The sequence below is a fragment of the Podarcis cretensis genome, assembly GCF_951804945.1.
Source record: "Podarcis cretensis genome assembly, chromosome: 9".
NCBI classification, from domain to species: domain Eukaryota; kingdom Metazoa; phylum Chordata; class Lepidosauria; order Squamata; family Lacertidae; genus Podarcis; species Podarcis cretensis.
The window spans coordinates 76,280,527-76,302,842 of NC_137178.1; the positions used below are offsets into that span (position 1 = coordinate 76,280,527).

The 22,316-nt window shown below is 43.7% G+C and overlaps 1 protein-coding gene across 3 annotated transcripts in view; it reads left to right on the forward strand.

The window, feature by feature from the left end:
* The window catches only part of DOK7 (docking protein 7), a 39,240-nt gene that overhangs the window by 1,125 nt on the left and 15,799 nt on the right, over positions 1 to 22,316 (forward strand). For all 3 annotated transcript variants that reach the window (XM_079991573.1, XM_079991572.1, XM_079991571.1), the window contains exons 3-8: positions 4,799 to 5,029; positions 8,227 to 8,427; positions 11,640 to 11,759; positions 14,873 to 14,980; positions 16,610 to 17,478; positions 21,693 to 21,735. In XM_079991573.1, coding sequence (XP_079847699.1) covers positions 4,799 to 5,029; positions 8,227 to 8,427; positions 11,640 to 11,759; positions 14,873 to 14,980; positions 16,610 to 17,478; positions 21,693 to 21,735 — 1,572 coding nt within the window. The remainder of the gene's footprint in view (positions 1 to 4,798; positions 5,030 to 8,226; positions 8,428 to 11,639; positions 11,760 to 14,872; positions 14,981 to 16,609; positions 17,479 to 21,692; positions 21,736 to 22,316) is intronic.

The following is a 22,316-nucleotide window of genomic DNA, read 5'->3' on the forward strand; positions in this document are numbered from 1 at the left end:
CTTCCTGTTCTGGGGGCCGGAGGGCGCGCTAATTATAGAAAGAGGATATGGAAGGGGCCTGGAAGCCTGCGCGGATCAGTTGATCCTCCTCTATCAAACCAAATCTTCGATTCAGTTTCGAACCATTTCTATATTAAGAAGGCCAGGCTGTGGGCCGGGTCCTCTCAGTCTGCTGGTGTATATTAAACACAAGCTGCGGGGCATAATATAAATAAATAAACACAGCGTAATATAAGATTATCCCTAGTTTTTTTCTGATGAAACCGTCTCTACAGTATAGGCTAGCTGCCTTTCAAAAGACCCACACCTTTCAATTAACTAATTCCACTTGCATTCTTTTGTAGCTCTTTACATGCTGTCTCCATTTGTCTCTGTTCTTCTTTTTTTTAAATAAATTTTTATTAAGATTTTAAAGGTTACAGAAAAAAAAGAAAAAAAAGAACAATCAAAAATGAAAAAAAGAAAAACAATACACATCCAAAAACCAAAAAACAGATAAAAAAGAGAAAAGGAAATAAAAAAACAAGTCAAACCTTTAACTCACTTACTTACATTCACTTATTTCCTTGACTTCCTCTATTTGTCTCTGTTCTTCAGCCTTTCCTCCCCAGTGACAATTGCCTCTTCTCTATTCCCATACCATTCTTCCCATAAGAAATGGCTGTGATAATGAATGGATAGGCAGAGCTTTCTTTTTAATGCATGTAATATATTGGGTTTTTGAAGCATTATATATATTAAAATTAACTTATATTGGACTGAAATTCATGCTGTAATAAATACTGAAATACACTTGCCTCCCCCTGTTGGTAATCTTGCATGGATATGTAAAAAGTACAGTTTCAAGAAAAGTTCATAATTCTGGAGAAATATTTTATTTATTGCCTTAAATTAATCTTACTCACGTTGAATGGCTAACAAAAAATTAAACAAACTTTCTTAGGTAAGTTACAGGTAGGTAGCCGTGTTGGTCTGCCATAGTTGAAACATAAACAAAAGAATTCCTTCCAGTAGCACCTTAGACAAAAGCTCATACCAATAACAAACTTAGTTGGTCTCTAAGGTGCTACTGGAAGCAATTTTGTTTGTATGTTTGTTTCTTAGGTAAAACATGTTATTCCAGCAACCTCTTTGGAGACCTCTCAGAATAATTTACATTTTTGGAACAATAGGTATCATAAGTGGAATTTTACATCACATTGCTTTTATCTGCTCTTTGATTATATATATATATATATATATATGAGAGAGACATTTTTGTATGTGCTGTAACATTTTTTAAAAATGCGTCAAGAGCTTTATGTCACATAAAAAGTGTGTGCCAATAGGTTCTCAATATTAAAAATAAAAAGTAAAAGTGGAGGAAAGCACCCCCCCCCCAAAAAAATGACCTGTAACTGATCTTCATGGTTACCCTGTTCTAGTAAGGTGGACATGCTCTAGACATTTCAGGGTTATCCTCCCACCCTTGTTGCATCAGAATGAGATAAGGCCGGCTTGAACTTTGATTCCTCTGCTGGAGAGGAGCTCCCAGTCTCTAGAATTGTCCTGCCTTAGATCTCAAAAGCGGAATCTGTGCTCTTCTTTTTATGCTCTCTTTTATTTTAATGACACATCTTACATGACACATCTTCAACAAGGGCTTAGGTTTTTTTCTTTAAAAAAGTATGATGCAGGTGAAGATAGGTGAGCTCTATGGGGGCTGAGTCTTTTCTGCCATCCGTTTCTGGCTTGTGATGGGGAGGGAGAAGCAGAGTCTAGATTAGCCAGATGCTACATCGTTTTGCAGCAATTCTTGTACTTCTCCCTACCCTGCCATTTCTTCAAAGGAATCAGTTGGGGCTTACTTTTCTTTGGGGAGCACTTGGCAGACAAGAATGGAGAGGGTATGCTTGAGCTGCCTGCTTCTTTCCTAAACTACATGATTGCAGGAAGGCATTTTCCTTGGCCTTTTCTGCTGGTCTAGGGCAGCAGGGAAGTGGAGGCAGCATGATGAACTTGAAATACACCTGCCCTTTTCTCTATCCTGTTACACCATCCCCTCAAGTTCAAGTGGACTGGGCAGAGAGGAACAACTGGGCAGAGGGGGCACCACAGTTTGAGAAGGATATTGACAAGCTGGAATATGTGCAGTGGAGGGCGACCAAGATGATCAAGCGTCTGGAAACCAAGCCTTAAGATGAATGGTTAAAGGAGTTGGGTATGTTTCGCCTGGGAAACAGGAAAATGAGAGGAGATATGATAGCCTACTTCAGATATCTGAAGGACTGTCAATCACATAGAAGGTGGAGTGAGCTTGTTTGCTCCTGCTCCAGAGAGTAGGACCAAATCCAAATAATCCAAATTACAAGGAAGGAGATTCCAACTAAACATCAGGAAGAACTTTCTGATAGGCTATCTCAGAATGTGGTGGAGTATCCTTCACTGGAGGTTTTTGAACAGAGGTTGGATCTGTCAAGGATTATTTGCAGGGGGTTGGACTAGATGATCCTTGGGGATCTCTTACAACTCTGTGATTCTATCAAAAGGAGGTACAATTCCTCATAGCCTTTCTGTTTTTACTCCCATTTTTCTCTCCTGCCTTTGCTGCCTTCTCAGGGCTGGGCAAGCATAATAGGCAATAGACACCTGCAAAGTTGCAGTCCCTTGCCCTTGGGCTTTCTTCCATTTGACTTCACCGTTGGCTTATTTTCAGGAGCAGGCAAGCCATTCAGTGACAAACTACACTTTCCCCTCTTCTCAGTGACATGGGTAGGATGCAGGACCCTTGGGTACAACGCAGTGGTGGCGGCCTCAAAGGATTTGCCTTATAGGGGAAACCTCAAAGGATTCGCATATGAAAATGCACTGACTTGGTTTTAAATAAGAGTTTTGAGGCCTCAGTGACTAAGCAACTTTAGTCCCACTTACCTGAAAATAAGTCCTAATGAATTCAGTCGGACTTACTTCTGAGTAGACATGAATAGGATTGTGCTGTAACTCAGCATTTGCTAGGGCGGAAACAGGAGCTGCTTCTCCCATATTTGTTACTTAATACCACAAATCTCGCAGCAAGATCAGTGATAGCCAATGGTCCTTTAGCAGCTCCATCACTCAGATGTGGATCCCATCTTCCAGTTGGTAGGCCCTTTTTTCTCAGGAGTGAAGCTCTCCGGTAGTTCCTTAAAGAAGGTCCTCATGGTGACTAATGAAAAGAAGAAAGCCTTGCCTAAGAAGAAGAAAAGGCTACACAGTGCCAGTCCTCTCAGGTCTCCAGTCAACACTAAAGACTCAGAGAGACTACCAACCACAAGTCTAAGTGACAACATCACAAGACTTTGAGCATTTAATTGTTTAAATGCTAAATTGCTTATTTTATTATATTGTCTATAAACCATGTGTCAGGTGCGGGTGGTGGTTGCTCGTGAGTAACCAGGCAGGACTCCAACCTGTCTTTTACAGGTTTTATTGGTGCAAACTATTTACAGTGCAGAACCACAAAGTTCATGTCCGTCTTAGTCACTTGCAGATTCTGGGAGTGGCCCCTTCCGGTTTCTCCCCCAACACAAGAACTTAGACACCCCGAATCTCTACCTCCCCTCTTTACGTTTCACCCCTCTGCGTAAGCTGGGCGACGGAAATGTTATGTGTGCCTCCTGGCCAGCCGGGCTAGGTGAGGCGCTTGGGCTCTCAGCAGCATCTTTGAGCCCTCCCTTTGCTTGGCTGCCCCCTTCCCTCTCTTCTCCACTGGAGGCGTGGTTTCCTCACTGTTGGACGAGGAGCTGCTCCTCAGAAGCATCGGAGGCTCTCTGTATCCCCCTGCCTCCCTCCCCTGTTCCGATGGCCGCCCCCTGATACCATAAGAACGTTGGAAAAAAGAAGCCTGTGCATTTAAAATATGGAAATAAATAATTATTCTCATTCTAGTGCTTTGGTAATAGCATGTGAAATGAGAGTGATTTCTTTCCTGCTTTCTTCAGAACAGTCCCTTTTTTTCAAAAAAATTTTTATTATACATTTTATAAATTTCCATCCAATTATTCATTTAATCCCACATACAACAAATTATAACTGTTTTTGACTTCCTTCAGCGTCTCTGACAATCATCCATATTTATACCTTTAATACACATTTCCTTCTTTCGTATTGCCATTGTTCCTCCTTACTCCCATTGTTTGTAATAAACAATACTTTTTTTTTTCAGTGCCTCTTTAAATCCCACTAACGTTGCATTTACACCACATATATTTTTCAGATAATCCCCAAATTTTCCCCAGTCCTCGATGAACTTTTGGTCTTTAGTGTATCTGATTTTCCCAGTTAGTTTATCCAGTTCTGCATAGTCTATCAATTTTGATCTCCATTCTTCTATCGTCGGTATCTCCTCTTGTTTCCACTTCTGGGCCAACATTCTTCAGAACAGTCCCAGTGACAGAACTGGGAAGAGATATAGACAATATATATTTATTTTCTGAATAGCTAACAAAAGATAGCATTAGGATAACGACATAGATTTTGTTTTAACCCATAAATTCATATTGATAATCTTGTGGAGTGGTGGAATTATTTTTTCCACAAGGTGAGATGGCTTTGCGGAACATGGCAATGTTTGCACACCTGAATTAGCGTAGTACCTGTAATTATTCCTTTTGTATCTGATAAGTGCTTAAATGTGGTGCTTTAACATCTATATTATCTGATCAGGAAATGTTTAGGAAATGAGTCCTGGTTAATACTAAGGATAAATTCTGATCAGCATGAGAATAAATGTTGCAATGCATCCATACTTTGTATTTGATCACAGGCTTCCATCTTTCAGATTGCTTGCTTATGCTTGTATACAAGGAAAGATCTGAACGACTGAAGGGGCTGAAGGAGAGGAACAGCGTGACTTTGGAAGACATCTGTGGCCTGGATCCTGGGCTTTGTTATGAGGGCCTGAATCACACTCTTGCCATCATCTGTTTGAGTCAAGTTGTTATGCTGGGCTTTGAAAACAAGGAAACCATGCATGCCTGGGATCTGCGCATTCGCTACAGTTTAGGTGAAGGTAATGTTTGCTTCTTTTAAACACATGGTTCATTTGGTTAAAGCAAAAATATTGTGTACAGGAATGTGCTTTTGGTGCATAAGGGAATTTCTGAAGTACTTTGTGATATACCGTATTTTTCGCTCCATAAGACCATAAGTCGCACCTAGTTTTTAGAGGGGGAATTCAAGAAAAAAAATTAATTAAAGGAAGCGCTGAGCAGAACCTGTATGCATCCCAGGCTCTGCTCAGCGCTCCCTTTCATGAGCTGCACGGAGCGTGTGTGCGGCGCTTGCAGGCTTTCCCACAGTAGGGAGAAGGGCAGGCGTCTCCCTCCTCGGGGAAAAGCCCCCAAGAGCCACACACACACTCCGCGTGGCTCTTTAAAGGGAGTGCGGCTCTTGGGGGCCACCTCCCGCAAAAGCCAGGGATATCCGCGCGAAGCCTCTGCAGGGCAGCAGGATGAAGGTTCCCTGCTGCCCTGCGAAGGCTTTGCGCCGCTAAGGCAGAAGCTAAAACAGCTAGAGGGAGCGCTGCGCAGCACTCTCTCTAGCTGTTCTGGCTTCTGGGGTAGCCCGCGAAACCTCTGCAGGGCAGCGGGGAGCCTTCATCCCACTGCCCTGCAGAGGTTTCGCGGGCTACCCCACAGCTGCTCAGGAGCATGGGGCATCTGCGCGCAGCCTGCCCGCTGCTCCCAGGGCTGGCGGGGGAAGCCCGGGTCCCATCCCCCCCAGCCCCAGGGACCACACATTCGCTCCATAAGACGCACAGACATTTCCCCTTAGTTTTTAAGAGGAAAAAAGTGCGTCTTATGGAGCGAAAAATACAGTAGCTTTGAGACCAGAGAGAAAAGAAAAAAACATTAACAATTTTACTAGCCTATGTGCAAACCTAAACAACTGTTTGGCTCCCATGGGCTTTGTAAACCTAGCATCAGTTACCATTTATACATATCAGCAAATTCATTCATGCACCTCTGCTTTTGTGAAGGTGAATAACATGGAGTTAATCTGATAGCTCTGAGCCATCCCACATTGGTCCAGAAGTATTGTGAGTCCACTTTGCTTCAGAGACTACACAACTCTTGCTTTGTGTGTTGGTTGAATCATGCTTCCCCTTATCCTATTTTATTTTATTTTTGTTTTTTTTACAATGATATTGTTAACATATGATGGTTCCCTGCTCCTTGGTTGCCTTCTACAATTAGTTTGGCTACTTGTCCCTCTTTTCTTTTGCTTTTTATAGCACCTTTCAGGACAGAGATGGGGAACTTGTGGCTCTCCAGATGTTATTGGACTAGAAATCGCATCATTGGTTGAGGCTGATGGGAGTTGGAGTGCAACAACATCTGGAGAAATGGAGGACCAGAGTTTCCCCAATCCTGTCTTAGGGTCTGTTGTCATGACCACTTCATCCATAGCTGTCATGTAAAAAGTCAGTCTCGTGAAGCTTGATGGTCTCAGCATTTTATGCACCATTGCGAATCAACCTGAATATTAGTGCTGGTATGCGGGAGCTTGAAGCTGGCACCATTGCGAATCAACCTGAATATTAGTGCTGGTATGCAGGAGCTTGAAGTTGGCACACTAGAAAGCTGCGTTATAAGGAAAAATTGGGGTTCTTAACCAATATCTCCACCCATTGATGCTTAATTCCCACTCCCTACTTCTCCCATGCAGATGCCCCCTAGGTCATTTCAACCATCTGTGACTCTAAGACTGGAAGTAGGCTTAGCTAAGGGGAAATCTGCAGGAGGAGTGTTGCTTCCCTCGCTCTTGCTGGTTTATTTCTCCCCTGCAAGTGTCCCTGTACCACTGAGATGATAACTCACTAGATGGATTTCACTTGATGGAGAGCAGATTTTCTGAATAGCTGCGACTCGAGTATAAGTGAGAGCCAGTGTGGTGTAGTGGTTAAGAGTGGTGGACTCGTAATGTGGTGAACCGGGTTCGCGTCCCCGCTCCTCCACATGCAGCAGCTGGGTGACCTTGGGCCAGTCACACTTCTCTGAAGTCTCACAGCCCCACTCACCTCACAGAGTGTTTGTTGTGGGGGAGGAAGGGAAAGGAGATTGTTAGCCGCTTTGAGACTCCTTAGGGTAGTGATAAAGCGGGATATCAAATCCAAACTCCTCCTCCTCTTCTTCTTCTTCTTCTTCTTCTTCTTCTTCTTCTTCTTCTTCTCTCCCCCCCCCCTTCACATCTTGTTAAAATGCAGCCTTCTCTTTGTTGCCATTAAATTAATGTCTTTTTCTGTGAAATATGAAAAAGATTGTTTCAGTACAGTGGTAAAGGTAAAGGTACCCCTGCCCGTATGGGCCAGTCTTGACAGACTCTGGGGTTGTGCGCCCATCTCACTTAAGAGGCCAGGGGCCAGCGCTGTCCGGAGACACTTCCGGGTCACGTGGCCAGCGTGACATCGCTGCTCTGGCGAGCCAGAGCCGCACACGGAAACGCCGTTTACCTTCCCACTGGTAAGCGGTCCCTATTTATCTATTTGCACCCGGAGGTGCTTTCGAACTGCTAGGTTGGCAGGCGCTGGGACCGAGCAGCGGGAGCGCACCCCGCCGCAGGGATTCGAACCGCCGACCTTTCGATCGGCAAGCCCTAGGCGCTGAGGCTTTAACCCACAGCGCCACCCGAGTACAGTGGTACCTCGGGTTAAGTACTTAATTTGTTCCGGAGGTCCGTTCTTAACCTGAAACTGTTCTTAACCTGAAGCACCACTTTAGCTCATGGGGCCTCCTGCTGCCGCCGCGCTGCCAGAGCATGATTTCTGTTCTCATCCTGAAGCAAAGTTCTTAACCCAAGGTACTATTTCTGGGTTAGGGGAGTCTGTAACCTGAAGTGTATGTAACCCGAGGTACGACTGTAGTTGGAAGTTCTTTGTTTTCCCTGTGAGCCATCAGAGTAAATGAGTTGCTCTTAAAATATTCAGCCCTTTGCTGTTATATATTTAAATATATATTTAAAATATATTTAAATATAGAATTAAAATAAAATTGTAATGAAATTACAGGAAAAGAGGTTACCACCACCAAGTTTTATTTTATGTCTTGTAGCCTTTGCTAAACGTCATTATATGAACATGGATTAGCATGAACATTTTTATGTTAGTGGCAATGAAACCAGTCTTCGTGCGCATTTGACTGTTTAATTATTTTTGGCAAAATGATTAAATTAATCCCTTGTACTTTCATTTCCCCCTCCTTCTGATAGTTCACAGGTTTCATGTTGTGGTAGCACCTGGAACTAAACTGGAGAGTGGTCCAGCAACTCTCCACTTTTGCAATGATATCCTAGTACTAGCAAAAGATAACCCACCCTCTATCATGGGACAATGGAAACTCTCAGATCTGCGACGCTACGGAGCTGTTCCTAACGGATTTGTCTTTGAAGGAGGAACTCGGTGTGGTTTCTGTGAGTGTTCTGCACTTAAATTTTGATTAGCTTTTTGAATATAGAAAATTGTAGAATGATAGCATCTCATCAGTTAGGGATCTGTATGTAAGAATATATATATTAAAAATATTAGGGCTGCAAATAAAGTGGCAAAATGGTCCTAAAATATAATGTTCTATTATGTCTGTGAACAACTATGGGGCTGTGAAACTGTGTGGATGTGCATTTTTCTCAGAAAGGGGAGGTTTATTTGCACAGCTTGACATATCCCACCCCATTCTGAGGCTTTTAGTCACATTGGCTAGCTGCCCCCCTTTGATAATGAATGTATTAGCAACATCCCCAATTTCTACACATTTCAGCTGATATGTGGAGGGGCCATATGCATTTATCTAGGGATGGATGGATCAGTCTATCTGTGTTAGTTTTGTAAGTACATTTTAATGCAATTTTGGCATCTATTTTTAGCTGAGAACTACAGTGCAAAATCTGGGGAATTGCAAAAGCCAAATGATAGCTGTATTCCAATCTTTGTATTAGACGAGCCACTTCACTCAACATGCAGATCAGTATGGATGCAGAACCCCTTTACATGCTGGCTGCACACACAGGGGAAGGAGCCCACACAGCCCCACAACACTCTTCCCTTTGTCTTTCAATGTGGGACCGAGTTTGTCTGAACCTTCCTTGGGGATGTTTGTGAACATTGGGCTGAAACTGGCATCTTTGCTTCAGGTGCTTCCACTTTTCCACTGAGAGGTAGGGCTGAAAGCACCTATTGCTCAGACAGATTCAGGGTCCTAAACTTCTTCCTCAAACTCTCCTTTGTACCCCGTAAAGGTAAAGAACCCCTGACAGCTAAGTCCAGTTGTGAACGACTCTGGGGTTGTGGTGCTCATCTTGCTTTACTGGCCAAGGGAGCCGATGTTTGTCCGCAGACAGTTTTTCCAGGTCATGTGGCCAGCATGACAAAGCCGCTTCTGGCAAACCAGAGCAGCGCACGGAAACGCCGTTTACCTTCCCGCCGGAGCGGTATCTATTTATCTACTTGCACTTTGATGTACTTTTGAACTGCTAGGTTGGGACTGAGGAGCAGGAGCTAGGAGCAGGGACCGAGCAATGGGAGCTCACCCCGTCACGGGGATTCAAACCACTGACCTTCTATTTATGTAAAAACACCAGGCAGGCCCTACAAATAACCCAGAAATGCATTTTAAATAAAAGCACACATTCTACTCATGTAAAAACACACTGATTCCCAGACCGTCCACGGACCGCACTGAGAAGGCGATTGGGCCGGATTCGGCCCCTGGGCCTTAGTTTGCCTCTCTATGTTCTAACACTTGGGTTGTGTCAATAATTTTTGCAGACCAGAACAGTCTTCAGGATTATTTTGTCTTGCATAGCTAGCCCTAAAGGATTTTTAATGTTGACCCAGTGATAGGAGAATGTCTTCAGTTGTCATTAAGCAAATACAACACACTGTCCAAATTGGACATGAGCTGAGGGAGGATAGGAAAGTGTCTTGGATACGTGCTTTCTTTTCCAAGAACTGGAAAAACATTATTCTGTCAAGTAATGTAGGGCATTGTAGACATCAATAAATTAGAGGTAAACTGAATTTTTGTGAGGTTTGATTTTTGTGTTGAAATATGAATATTGAAATATGAATATGGATGAACCTTTCAGTACAGCTAAGCAAATCTCTCTCTCCCTCTCCCTCACTCCTCTCTCTCTCTCTCTCTCTCTCACACACAATCAAAATAGTGTTCTGCTATTTTCCCATTTTTTATGTTAATCACAGTTCAAACAGACCTATGCAAATGCCCCCCCAACTGAATGTTTAGGCACCAGGGAATTTTGTAGTCCCTTTGGGAGCAAGGGAACTGTGCATTCTCAAAAATTGTCAGAATAAGCTTGGAGAATCTCCTTTATACACTTTTTGAAAGCCTTCCATCTTCCTTGTAGAGAAATAATGATTTGACTCAAAATTGTGAAATTTACCCAGTTAATTTCAATTGCCTCTCCAGCTTTGTTTAACTTTGATTCAGTGATTGATTTTGCTGATTTATTAGCATACTCACAAACTGTTGAGTCTATTTTTAAATAAAGCATATTTTGGGTTTTGCAAGGTAATTTTTTAAAAGAAAGAAATGGTTTTTTTCAAAGGGATGTCCAAGTTTTTTAAAAAAGAAATTTTAAATTGAGCTGTTGGAAGAACAATATGCTTACTCTGTAAAAATGTTTTTTTTAGTGGATATTCAACTGCTGTCCACTATAATGGCTCCCCCTAGTGAGTAGCAAAGGAGGCAGCTATTTTTATGAGTTTGAATTTTCCAAAATTCACCTCAGAACAGGTGTTTGGGGGGGGGGGAAGGAAACAGCTCCCCTGCAAAAGAATTTTGTCTCCCTGTCGTTAAAATGTTTCCTAATAAAAATACCCCATTTGAAACAGCTGTGAACCAGTCCATGTCAGTTTATTACAGGATTTGGGAGCTAACCCTGTGGACTATTTTAGGGATTGTGTGGTTTCCTGGAGCCTTAATATCCAGATTTCACTCACTTTATTCCCATGTCTAGAATGTGGACAAATATTAGATAATGTTTCAGGGGGGATACTTTAAACAGACTGAAAAATTAAGAATCATTTTTGTCAATGAAATAATAAAAAAGACTTTTTGGCTTATTTCTAGGGGGGAAAAAGTAGTAAAATAATATTCAAAAAGGAAAGGCAGTTAAAGTTTCATTTTGAAAGCATTTGATCACTATTCATTCTAGACTGTAATAATATACTGTATTCAAAATGTTTGATAGAAGATCGGGTTCTTGTTTCATTGTGTCGAAACCACTGTTTAAAAAAAAGCCTTCTGCAACTATGTGGTTTTTGCTATATTTAATTATCCACTAAGACAAGAGCCCGATAATGTGTTGCCCTTCACAAACATAAGTTCACAATGTGGCACAAGATTGGTTCCTCTCTGGTTCAGGAATTTGACCAAAACAGCAACCACAAGTCCATATTATTATAGTGCTCTGGTCTAGTACAGAAACGCCGGACGGTACACAGGTTAAGAACCTCTGAAATGTGACCGATAAGACCTTTCTGGAAGCAATGCTAGAGCCAGCATAGCATATAGATTGCTCCTTAGGTTCTTTTGATGTTGCATAAATATGCCCATGTGTCCTTTATCCAGATTTAAAATTGTCCTAAATGTTTTGCTTTCTTTCAGGGGCTGGTGTGTTTTTTTTATCTTGCATGGAAGGAGAAAAGATCAGCTTTCTCTTTGATTGCATTGTTCATGGCATCTCTCCAATGAAAGGCCCTTTTGGTCTACGTCCAGTCCTGCCAGGTTAGTTTTGGATGTATAGCATAACTAGCACGTTTTTTCAGCCGGAGCTCAGTTCCAGCACCTCCCAGGTAGGCACCATTGCCGTTATATGAGAACAAGGGATGCATTTATGGTGAGTTCTGGCACCTCTTTTTCTAGAAAAATAGCACTGTGCATAACCATGTAACAAGGGAGTTTAGCTTGTATAATATATTTCACTTTGATTGGAATAAGAGGTTCTGGATGCATAAAATGTTTGTCATCATTAAACATCAAAATACAATTACATGTACATTTTTCCTTGGATTGTCTAAATAAAAGGTATATATATAGTTGCATAGGTAAAGAGACCCCTGACAGTTAAGTCCAGTCGCGAATGACTCTGGGGTTGCAGTGCTCATCTCGTTTTACTGGCCGAGAGAGGTGACGTTTGTCTGCAGACCGTTTTCCCAGGTCATGTGGCCAGCATGACTAAGCTGCTTCTGGCGAAACCAGAGCAGTGCATGGAAACGTTGTTTACCTTCCCGCCGGAGTGGTACCTGTTTATCTACTTGCACTTTTTGGTGTGCTTTCGAACTGCTAGGTTGGCAGGAGCTTGGACCGAGCAATGGGAGCTCACCCCATGGCGGGGATTCGAACCACTAACCTTCTGATCGGCAAGCCCTAGGCTCTGTGGTTTAGACCATAGCACCACCTGCGTCCCATATAGTTGCATAAATGTTTATAAATGTTAAAAAGCTAGAGGGGGACCCAACTTTAATTTGAGATGTTGAGTTGAGTTGCATCACACTACTCTGAAAATTAACTTGTTAAACTTTGACATAATTGGAAGTTGCCAGGTAATTAATTTTGAAAGTAAAAATTTTCCTTGCTAGGCAACCATCAAGAGCATTGCTATTAGTTCAGTTTAGTATCAGGTGAATCATAGGATCATAGAATTGTAGAGTTGGAAGGGACTCAAGTGGCAACTGGTCTAATGCCCTGCAATGCAGGAATCTCAACTACAACAGATGACCATCCATCCTCTGCTTATAAACCTCCAAGGAGAGTCCACCACATTCTAAAGAAGTCCATTCCACTGTCAAAAAGCTCTTACTGTGAGAAAGTTCATCCCGATGTTTAGTTGGCATCTCCTTCCATGTAACATGAAGCCACTGGTTTGAGTCCTACCATCCAGAGCAGGAGAAAACAAGCTTGCTTCATCTTCCATGGGACATACCCAACTCCCTCAACCTTTCCTCATCAGTCTTGGTTTCCAGACCCTTGATTATCTTGGTCACTCTCCTCTGCACATGTTCTAGCTTGTCAATATCCTTCTTAAATTGTGATGACCAGAACTGGGCACAGTACTCCAGGTGTGGTCTGACCAAGGCAGAATAGAGTGGTGCTACACCCTGAGAACGGCTGACTGGCAGGCTAAACCAAGTGAGGGTAGCCAATGGATCTTAAATCCTTGGTGAGTTAGGGACTTGCCCTGCATATGAAGACAGGCTCTAGTGGATTGAGCAGAAGAGACCCACAGTGGGCCAATGGTCAAGAAGGCAGCAACTGCTGTCAAGGGAAGTAAGGACAGATGGGGCTCAACCTCGGAGAAGCAAAATTCTGATCCTAAACCTCCGCTGCCTTTTGGCATATCTTTGGGAGAAGAAAAGTCTCAAGAGTAAACCCTAGACAAATCCAGAGTGGAGTCCCTAAGATGGTTGGATACACTCCTTCCAGCAACTCCTGCAGCCAAGCTGATGCCAAACATATTGCTCTGCTTTTCTTTGGACCACCTCAGCGAGGCCAAGGGGGCGGGTTGTTGCCTGGGCAGCCCAGGACCTACAGACACACTGCCTATTCTTGCACCCTGTGGAGGTCACTTTGGTGCTGTTAACGCAAAGGTTAGACTTCACCCCAGTGGCATAGCGTGGGTTATCAGCACCCGGGGCAAGGCAAGTAATTTGCGCCCCCTAACCCATGGATTTGCGCCCCCTAACCTGTGGATTTGCGCCCCCTAACCCGTGGATTTCCCTAACCCCCAGATGTTGCGCCCGGTGCGGCCGGCCCCCCCTGCACCCCCCACGCTACGCCACTGCTTCACCCCTGGAGGCAGACTCCATTGTCTCTCGAGACAGATGGATGCCAACAACAACTGGTTGGTTAGAAGGAAACAATCATATTGTGTAGTTTGAAATACATGAATACATTATTAGCACCCCAAATTTTTAGTCCAAGCATCATTAGTTCAGTTGTATCTCATAGAATGAGACAAACCTTGAAGAAACATGATTTACAGGCCAATTCTACAAGTGTTGACTCAGCTGTAAATCCCAGTAGGCTCAATTGGGCTCACTTTCTGATAGGTGTGCATAGGATTTCAGCTGTTAAATATTTAGAACATTAACACTTAAACTTCAAAGTGGTTCAAGAAATCACTGTGTGGTCTTCAACAAGCTAGATTAAAATTTGTGCATCCTACCAGATTAAATGAGGGCATGGTTGTCACTGAAGGGAAAGTAATATCTGATAAATGGTGAAAATAGCATTGATGTCTAGATATTCAAATATCTTTTTACAAATGTATTAACTGTAATAATTACTGAAATTCCTGACTGGAAAATAGAAGAACAAGTATTGTTTGCCAAGAAGGAATTATGAATTTATCATTTTACAGTGGTACCTCGGGTTAAGAACTTAAGTCGTTCTGGAGGTCCGTTCTTAACCTGAAACTGTTCTTAACCTGAGGTACCATTTTAGCTAATGGGGCCTCTGACTGCTGCCGCCGCACAATTTCTGTTCTCATTCTGAAGCAAAGTTCTTAACCCAAGGTACTATAGTCTGTAACCTGAAGTGTCTGTAACCTGAAGCATCTGTAACCCGAGGTACCACTCCTGGAGGGAGTTATTAGCAGCTGATATTAAAAACCTCCCCTTCTGATGCTATATGTAAAGATTTTGGGTGGCAGGAAAGAACAGAACTCTAGTACCTGAACCCTCTTGACTATAAAGCAACAAAGTGCTCATGTTTAAGGTTCGCAGGCAGCCTTGATGCTTGCTCCAGGTGCTCTACTTAGACTATTAAAGTGGAAGCATTTTTTTTTTTACAGCTAGGCCTCAGTTGTGATTTGTCACTTTGGTTTTGATTTTTTAAAGACCCCAGCATAAATCCTGCATGCACGGAAGAGAGAGTGGCCCATGAAGCTTTGCAGTTAGAGAAGCGACTCAGCCTTCTGTCCCATACAAGTTATCATGGGAGTGCAGGTAAGGACAAAGTACATCATCCACCTGGGCATTTGATCCTGGGTGGTGGCACGTGGGCCACAAGGCCTCTCCAGCTGACTCTCCAACCACTTCTCCCGGGCCCCACACCCTCTGAGGCCCCTCGCCTTCTGCAGCCCTGGTTCCAAGGCTGTACAGCCATTTCCCCCTGAGCAGCAGTACCAGATTGTGGGAGGCATGAAATTTCCACCGCCCCTGTTTGTGATGTCTCCCCGCCTGCTGCTGCTCCACTGATTTGCAAGAACAAGTGGGAAAGGGGGGCCATGGCTGCCCACAGATGAGGGGGTTGCTGTCTTCCCTCGTGGGCAGGTCACCAAGTTTCTGTGCTATTGAAAAAAGAGAGGACTCTCCATGGGGTGTTTCTGTCTCTTTGATCTCACCCACTGCAGGCTTTCAAGCCCCTAGACGCTGGCCAGGGGGTGAATGTGCCCTCAAGTGGTGTCCCCTTACCTGATAAAGGGCTTTTCCACACTTCCTCTTCCCCGCAGCTTTCCCCCATGGAAAGCACTCAGTCAGAGCAAATGGCAATTTGGGTTTTCCCCAGGTTGCCATTTGTTCTGATCTCTTGCAAGAGCAGGTTTTACTTTGGAAAGGAGCAGCAGGGCAAGGGTGAAAGCCCTCAGACCTGTGTTTTCTAGGCATCACACAAGTGGAAGTGCGGATGAGCCCTTAAAAGGTAAAGGTAAAGGACCCCTGACAGTTATGTCCAGTCGCAGATGACTCTGGGGTTGTGGCGCTCATCTTGCTTTACAGGCTGAGGGAGCCAGCGTTTGTCCGCAGTTTTTCCGGGTCATGTGGCCAGCATGACTAAGCTGCTTCTGGCGCAACGGAACACTGAAACCAGAGCAGTGCAAGGAAACACCATTTACCTTCCCGCCGGAGCGCTACCTATTTATCTACTTGCACTGGTGTGCTTTTGAACTGCTAGGTTGGCAGGAGCTGGGACCAAGCAATGGGAGCTCACCCTGTTGTGGGGATTCAAACCACCGACCTTCTGATTGGCAAGCCCAAGAGGCTCAGTGGTTTAAACCACAGCACCACCTGTGTCCCTGGGACGAGCCCTTAGACTCCTCAAAATAGCTAAAGCTAAAGTCACATCTAGGCCATGGCTTTAGACTAGAGAGATGATGGAATGAAATTTGTCATTGGGTATATTTGCTGTTCTTCATTCTCCTGTAGCAGTTGTGGGGTACCTCTGGCCTAGTGGCCTAATTAGGTTTGGCATGAGTCATAATTTGGTCCACACCTGATGTCACATATGATGTTGGGGTGGGGCAGGTGGAGACAGGGCTTCAAAGGGACAGCTGGAAGCTTTGTGTGAGCTTCTGGCGGTTCCTTTGCACGTGGGGCTCCTTGTCAATGTCAATCAGCTGGATAATGCTGACAGGGTCCCGTTCTGGAATTGGCTGCACTAGGAAGTTTCCCACTGAAAAATCCCTAATGCAGCCAAGGGACTTGGTTTCTCTAAATTGAGTGTTTCTCCCCTTACAGATGTAGTGGTCTAGGGCTCCCTGAACTGTCAAAGTCAGAAGTATGGCTGATACCCCAGCTATCATCTTTATAGTGCAGCCATTTCCACTTGAATCACCAATCTCCTTTCTTTCACCCTAGGTGATGACAGAAGCTTATCAAGTTCATCTTCGGACACAAGCCATTCTGATGCTAGCATTGGGAGCAGATTGACTATTTGGGCAGACCAGTCTTCAGCCAGTACTTCTCAAGAAAGTCATGGATTGCCTGCAGCAAAGGGAATTCATCTTGGGGAGGAGAAGGCCCATTCAGAAAGTGTCCGCAGCATCACCAAACCACCTCCTAAGCTTCTTCGATCCAGACAGCTGCAAGAAATAGGCCGCCAAAGTTCTTCTGATAGTGGGATAGCTACAGGGAGTCATTCTTCTTACTCAGGAAGTTTTTCCTCATATGCTGGGAGCCTGGACATTTGCCATGGTGATGAATTTGGATCATTGTTGAGTCTGCCGCTGAACCTCCCTTCAGACCAGAATATATGTACTTGCCCACCAGGTGACCACCTGAGGAACCCTGGCCTGGGGTACCAGGTTCCCAGTTCCCTTAGACACGCCTATGACACACCCAGGAGTTTGCTACAGGTAGCTGCTAAAGACACACAAAGTTCAAGTGCAGATTCCTCATTATCCAAGGGTGAATCGTCTCAAGAAATTAGTGACCTCAAACTGCCATTGCCACATCTGGAAGCACAAGCTTCTCCTGAGCACAGAGGGGAAGGGGGCATGCAAGCAGCACTCCCCCAGGAACATGCCAAAGACTCATCACTTGAGGCAAGCACAGATTTTGTTTCAAGGTGGTCACATATAAGACAGCAAACACAATTGTTAGATTCTAGAAGTACTGATGTGGCAGCATTCATTGGGGTCTCCAGCAGCCCGTGTGAACTGTGTAGCTCTCCTTCTGGGACAACTCGAGCTTTCTTTTCACCTTGCCCGGTCTGTGGAGGGCTAAAGGTAAATCATTGTTCTGAGCACATCCTGGTCTTGTTTGTAGAATTGTGTGCATTTTATGGGCGGATAAATGCTACTATATCTGTGCCAATGGTAGCTGAAATCAGTTACCGTCAGGAAAACATTAACAACAACAGGTAAATGTTATTTTATTCATTACATTTATATCCAACCTTTTGTTCCATTGAATTCAGGGTGTCATGCTTAAGGTTACTGGGTGATTTTCCATGCAGACATTGACCAGCCCAGGTTTGCTGAGCTTTAGCCTTCATACGTAGTCCCAGGACTATGTGGAGCCTCTAAGATGGTTGGAGGGACCTTGTATGCCTCTCCAAGCTGGGACCAAATAAATTGCTCTACTTGCCTTTGGTCTTGTCATCTGAGCAGTCATACACACTGCCTGGGCTTGTGCCCCAGAGAGGTCACTTTAGTGCTGCTGACACAGTTGTTTGGCTTCACCCCTGGAGGTGCGCTCCACTGTTGATTGAGACAGACAAGTGCCAATGATTCTTTTACCATTTTGGAGGGCCAAATGTTCCTGAAGACAACTATTAAGTCTGTAGGAGAAATCAGTTTGTTCCATCAGAAATAACTGAACATTTGTTCAGACTTTTATTAAAATAAATTGTGTTGGGCCATTCTGAGATGGCCTGTCTTAGGATATGGTTCCTGCCAGCCAGCTCGTAATTCAACTGAAGAATGTCCCTAGTCCAGGAGTGGGAACCTTTTGGGTCAATGGCACTGGCGGAGGAAGAGGAGTGCGGGGGGAGCCCACTGCCCCTGGCAGCACGATCCCAGTGGGGTGCCATCGCGTCTGCCCCCCGCATCCACTCTAGGCGCCACGCCCCCGCAGGCATCATGCCATGCCCCCAGGACACACACCATGCCCCTGCGGGTGGTGCATCACGCCCCCAGGGTGCACATCATGCCTCTGTGGGCAGTGACCACGCCCCTGAGATGTGCGCCAGCCACACCCCTGTCTGCTCTCTGCCCCCTGGTGCCGGAGCATGAAGCTCCGCCACTGGTCAGTGATGCAATAGGTCAGTGTGTCTCCCTGTTAACCAGAAGGTTGGTGGTTTGAGTCTACCCAGCGACAGCTGTGGGCAGGATTCCTGCATTCCAGGGGTCCCTTGGGGGTTCCTTCCAACTCTGGTGCTATGATTCTATTACCCTCTGGAAAAGCCAGTCAAGGGCTATAACTGATGGTGGGCCAAGCCAGAGCCAAAAATGAGCGGTATTTGCAGCATTTTATAGCTCGCTCGCTCTCTCTCTGTGCCACCTTGACTTTGAAATTGGGCCAAGCATTGCATGCTGCCTGGGAGCCATCGGGCCCCTAGCCCAAGGCATTAGTGTTATTGTACCACTTGCTATATCTAGATGTGCAAGTGGAAAGTTTCATCCTTTTAAGCAAATGTGATTCAGTTCTTTGTCTCTGCAAAATCTTTAGGTGAGCAGCTCCACAATATAGTCATGCCTTATTGCGCTGGCATTTTAGCTCCTTGAGAATATGGTTGGTTGAATGTGGCCTGAAAATGAGACAAAACATGGTACTTATGCTAGTGAAAAGTTTATTGCAACAGGTTGGGGGAGCATGAACAAAGTTGGGCCAAGTGTACTATAAAGTCTTGAGTAAACATCATGGGTCATTCATATATATAATTCAGAGTCTAGTTACTGTGCTGGTTAAGAATATATGAAGTACCATAACTGAAGAACTTTAAATATAATGATCTTACTCAGCTGTCACAGTCTTGCTTGTGTCATTTCCCCCTGCTGTTCCTGGCGACTTCTTGACTGACTGGTTGCTTCCAAATGCCTCCAGACAGAGACCATTGAGAAGGGGGAAGTTTGGGATGCCACTGTAATTTTAGCTTTTCTAATAATAGGGCAGTGGTGCAAAAAGTGTTAGGCAAATTGACCAGTCCTCTTTCAGAATTTGCCAAGGCCTGAGATGGGCAAATGGGAGGACTAGTATCTCTGAAAATGTGCCACGTTAGAAATTAAGTGCTTAGCGTGATTTCTAAATCAGCACATGTTCAGAATACCTGTTGTTAAGGAAAAGCAATAGGAGAGCTGCTGTGTCATGCCTGGCTTGCAAACCACCCTGGAATTTCTGAATGGTCACTGTTGATAACAGAATGCTAGACAGATGAACTTTGATTGCTGGGATGCCACAATTATTTTCCTGTTCTTAAGAGCATTTGGTCCTACTCTTTGGCTTCATGTCATTTGTCCCTCATATCTGCTGTGTGGTGGCTGCTTTATGTTTCTCAGTGATGAGGGAGCAAGCATGCAGCAGAGGCTTACTTCTTTATTGCTGCACATATTCCAGGGCTGAGACAATACAGAAATATATACTAGGCTTGCTTTTTCTCCATTTAGCAGTGTGGGCCTACTTGCAGTGCGCTGGTCTGCATGTAACCATAAACCAAGAAATTCAGTGGTGTCCTGAACTTTCCAGCAGCAGGGGTTAGTGGCTAGTGGGGTTGATTTATTCATGACATTTCTGTATCTCATGATAACAACTTTCTTGGGCAGCTTGCAATGTCAATAAACTATTAAAATGCATTGGTCACTTACAGAAGCATAAAACATCAGGCTTCAACAGAGTTTAAAAGATTTAAGATTAATTTAAAGAAATTAAAGAAATTAAAAAAGGTTTGTGCCTGCCACAAAAAACTCTAAAATAGGTGCCAAGTGAGCCTCTCTGGGGACAGCACTCCACAGCCAAGGCGCCAGTGCCAAAGGGGGCCTCTCTCTACTAGCCCCTTTATATATATATACACACACACACACACACACACACACACACACATATATATATATATATATATATATTATTAATTTTCCAATAAGAACAAATTTATAACATTATTAAACATCAAAAACTCATCACACATCTTTTTTTCTTTTAGACTTCCATCAACATGTCTGATAATTTTCCATAATTATCACAAATCTTCACATTTCTTAATTTATATTGCACTATATATATATATAATCTTACCATGTTGTTTAAACAATATTTCTACCAAATTTTCTTACAGAGCTTCTTGAAAACTTGCAAACGTTATATCATTATCACAAATATTTTTAATATATTCTGTAAATTTACTCCAGTCCTTAGTGAATCTTTGGTCTCGTCGGTTGCGAATCCTCCCTGTCAATCTGTCCAGTTCTGCGTAATCCATTAATTTCGATCTCCATTCTTCAATCATAGGCATTTCTTCTTGTTTCCATTTCTGGGCCAAAAGAGTTCTGGCTGCTGTTACTGCATACGGAAATACTTTCTAATCGTTCCTTTCTACTAGCCCCTTGTTAAAAGATATTGTAGTTTAATGTTGAATGAACAGCCTGCTGGTGCATGCTGATCAATAATGCCTGATTTGCTCCTCCTCGGCCTCTGCTTTTGCTGCATTGAGGAGAAGACAAACCAGATTCTTTCTTCACATCATATGGAAACCCATCCCTTGCTTTTTCCACATTTGTGGAAGCCAGGGCAATTCCTCCTGGAGCTCAGCTGAAGTTGGCTGACCATGGTAAGTCCCCCAAAGGGGTTGTTCTGGGGGTGCAGCAATGCTGGGGTAGGACAGGACAGGGGCAGACTGGTACCTATTCCAAACGCCTTTCAGCTCAGCCATGTGACCTAGCAACCCAGTTGAACTTACACCAGCAAAAATGATAATGTAAGTCAAAGCCATCTTTTAAAGACTTGTTTTCCCTCTGCCAGGCTCAGGACAGCTCAGCCAGCCCTAGTCCCAGTGCTAGACAGAGTTTGGGAAAGGAGTAAGTTATGCCTGCTTAACTCAAGGCAGTGTTAAGTTCTGCTGGATTCCTATAGTTAGGACTGATCTTTTTAAAAAATTGAATAGTGATTATCTTCTAGTTCATATGGAGGTCAATTTCAGCATAAAGTGTTCATCTGCTGCATATATATAATCGTTTACATATGCATAAAGGATTTATCATTTCAAATGTACTTGTAAAATTATTCACAAGCAATATTGAGAGCTGGACTGACAGGATTTGAGCTCATGTAAACAAGGTGAATTTCTTAGGCAGTTCCTTGGAACTTTTATCAACACGATTAACATGGTTGAAAATAGTTTTGAGAACAGTTTATCAGGTGAAAATTTTCAGTGTTAAGTTTGCAAGAAACTCATTCATGATGATGCATCTGTTTCTCTCTCTCTCTCTCTCTCTGTTTTTTTAAAAAGGAAACGTCTATTTTATCATCTGGAATTTTACCAGCCAGCCCAGGTAAGAGGCAATGAGATTTTTTCTAGATGTTGACACCTGTTGATTTCAGTACTCAGGGAAACGAAATTACAAGTTAAGGTCCCAATCCACAAGACTGCAATATTTATTCTTGGACTTAAAAGAAGACAAAAAGAAAAACAGGTCTTAAGCTTAAGAAGAGCAAGGTATTAATAAATTCACTCTGTATCAAAAAGAATTGTAAGCTCATCTGTGCCATCTCTCACACTGCTGATTTTACAGCTACCTATATTTACCTGGTCTTTGAGCCCTAATCCTCTTTCTTTGTGGGTTGGGCAAGTCTGTACATGCACACAAAACAAAACCCCCCTCAACGTCCCTCCCTCCCTTCTTTCCTTCCCATCCCCACCCCTATAACTTTGCTTCATATCGGGTATATTTTCCTTATGAGTTGTGTGCAAATAGATCCTGCTTCTACAGGCTCCGGCATTCATTTCAGTAGAGGAAACAGCATGGTACATGCAAACAGCCTCCTCCATAGAAACCAACCGACAAGTTTTTGGGTGTGGATCTCTGTGTGCCCACATTTCCCACTAGTTGAAGGTTCTAGTTTGTCTTCAAAG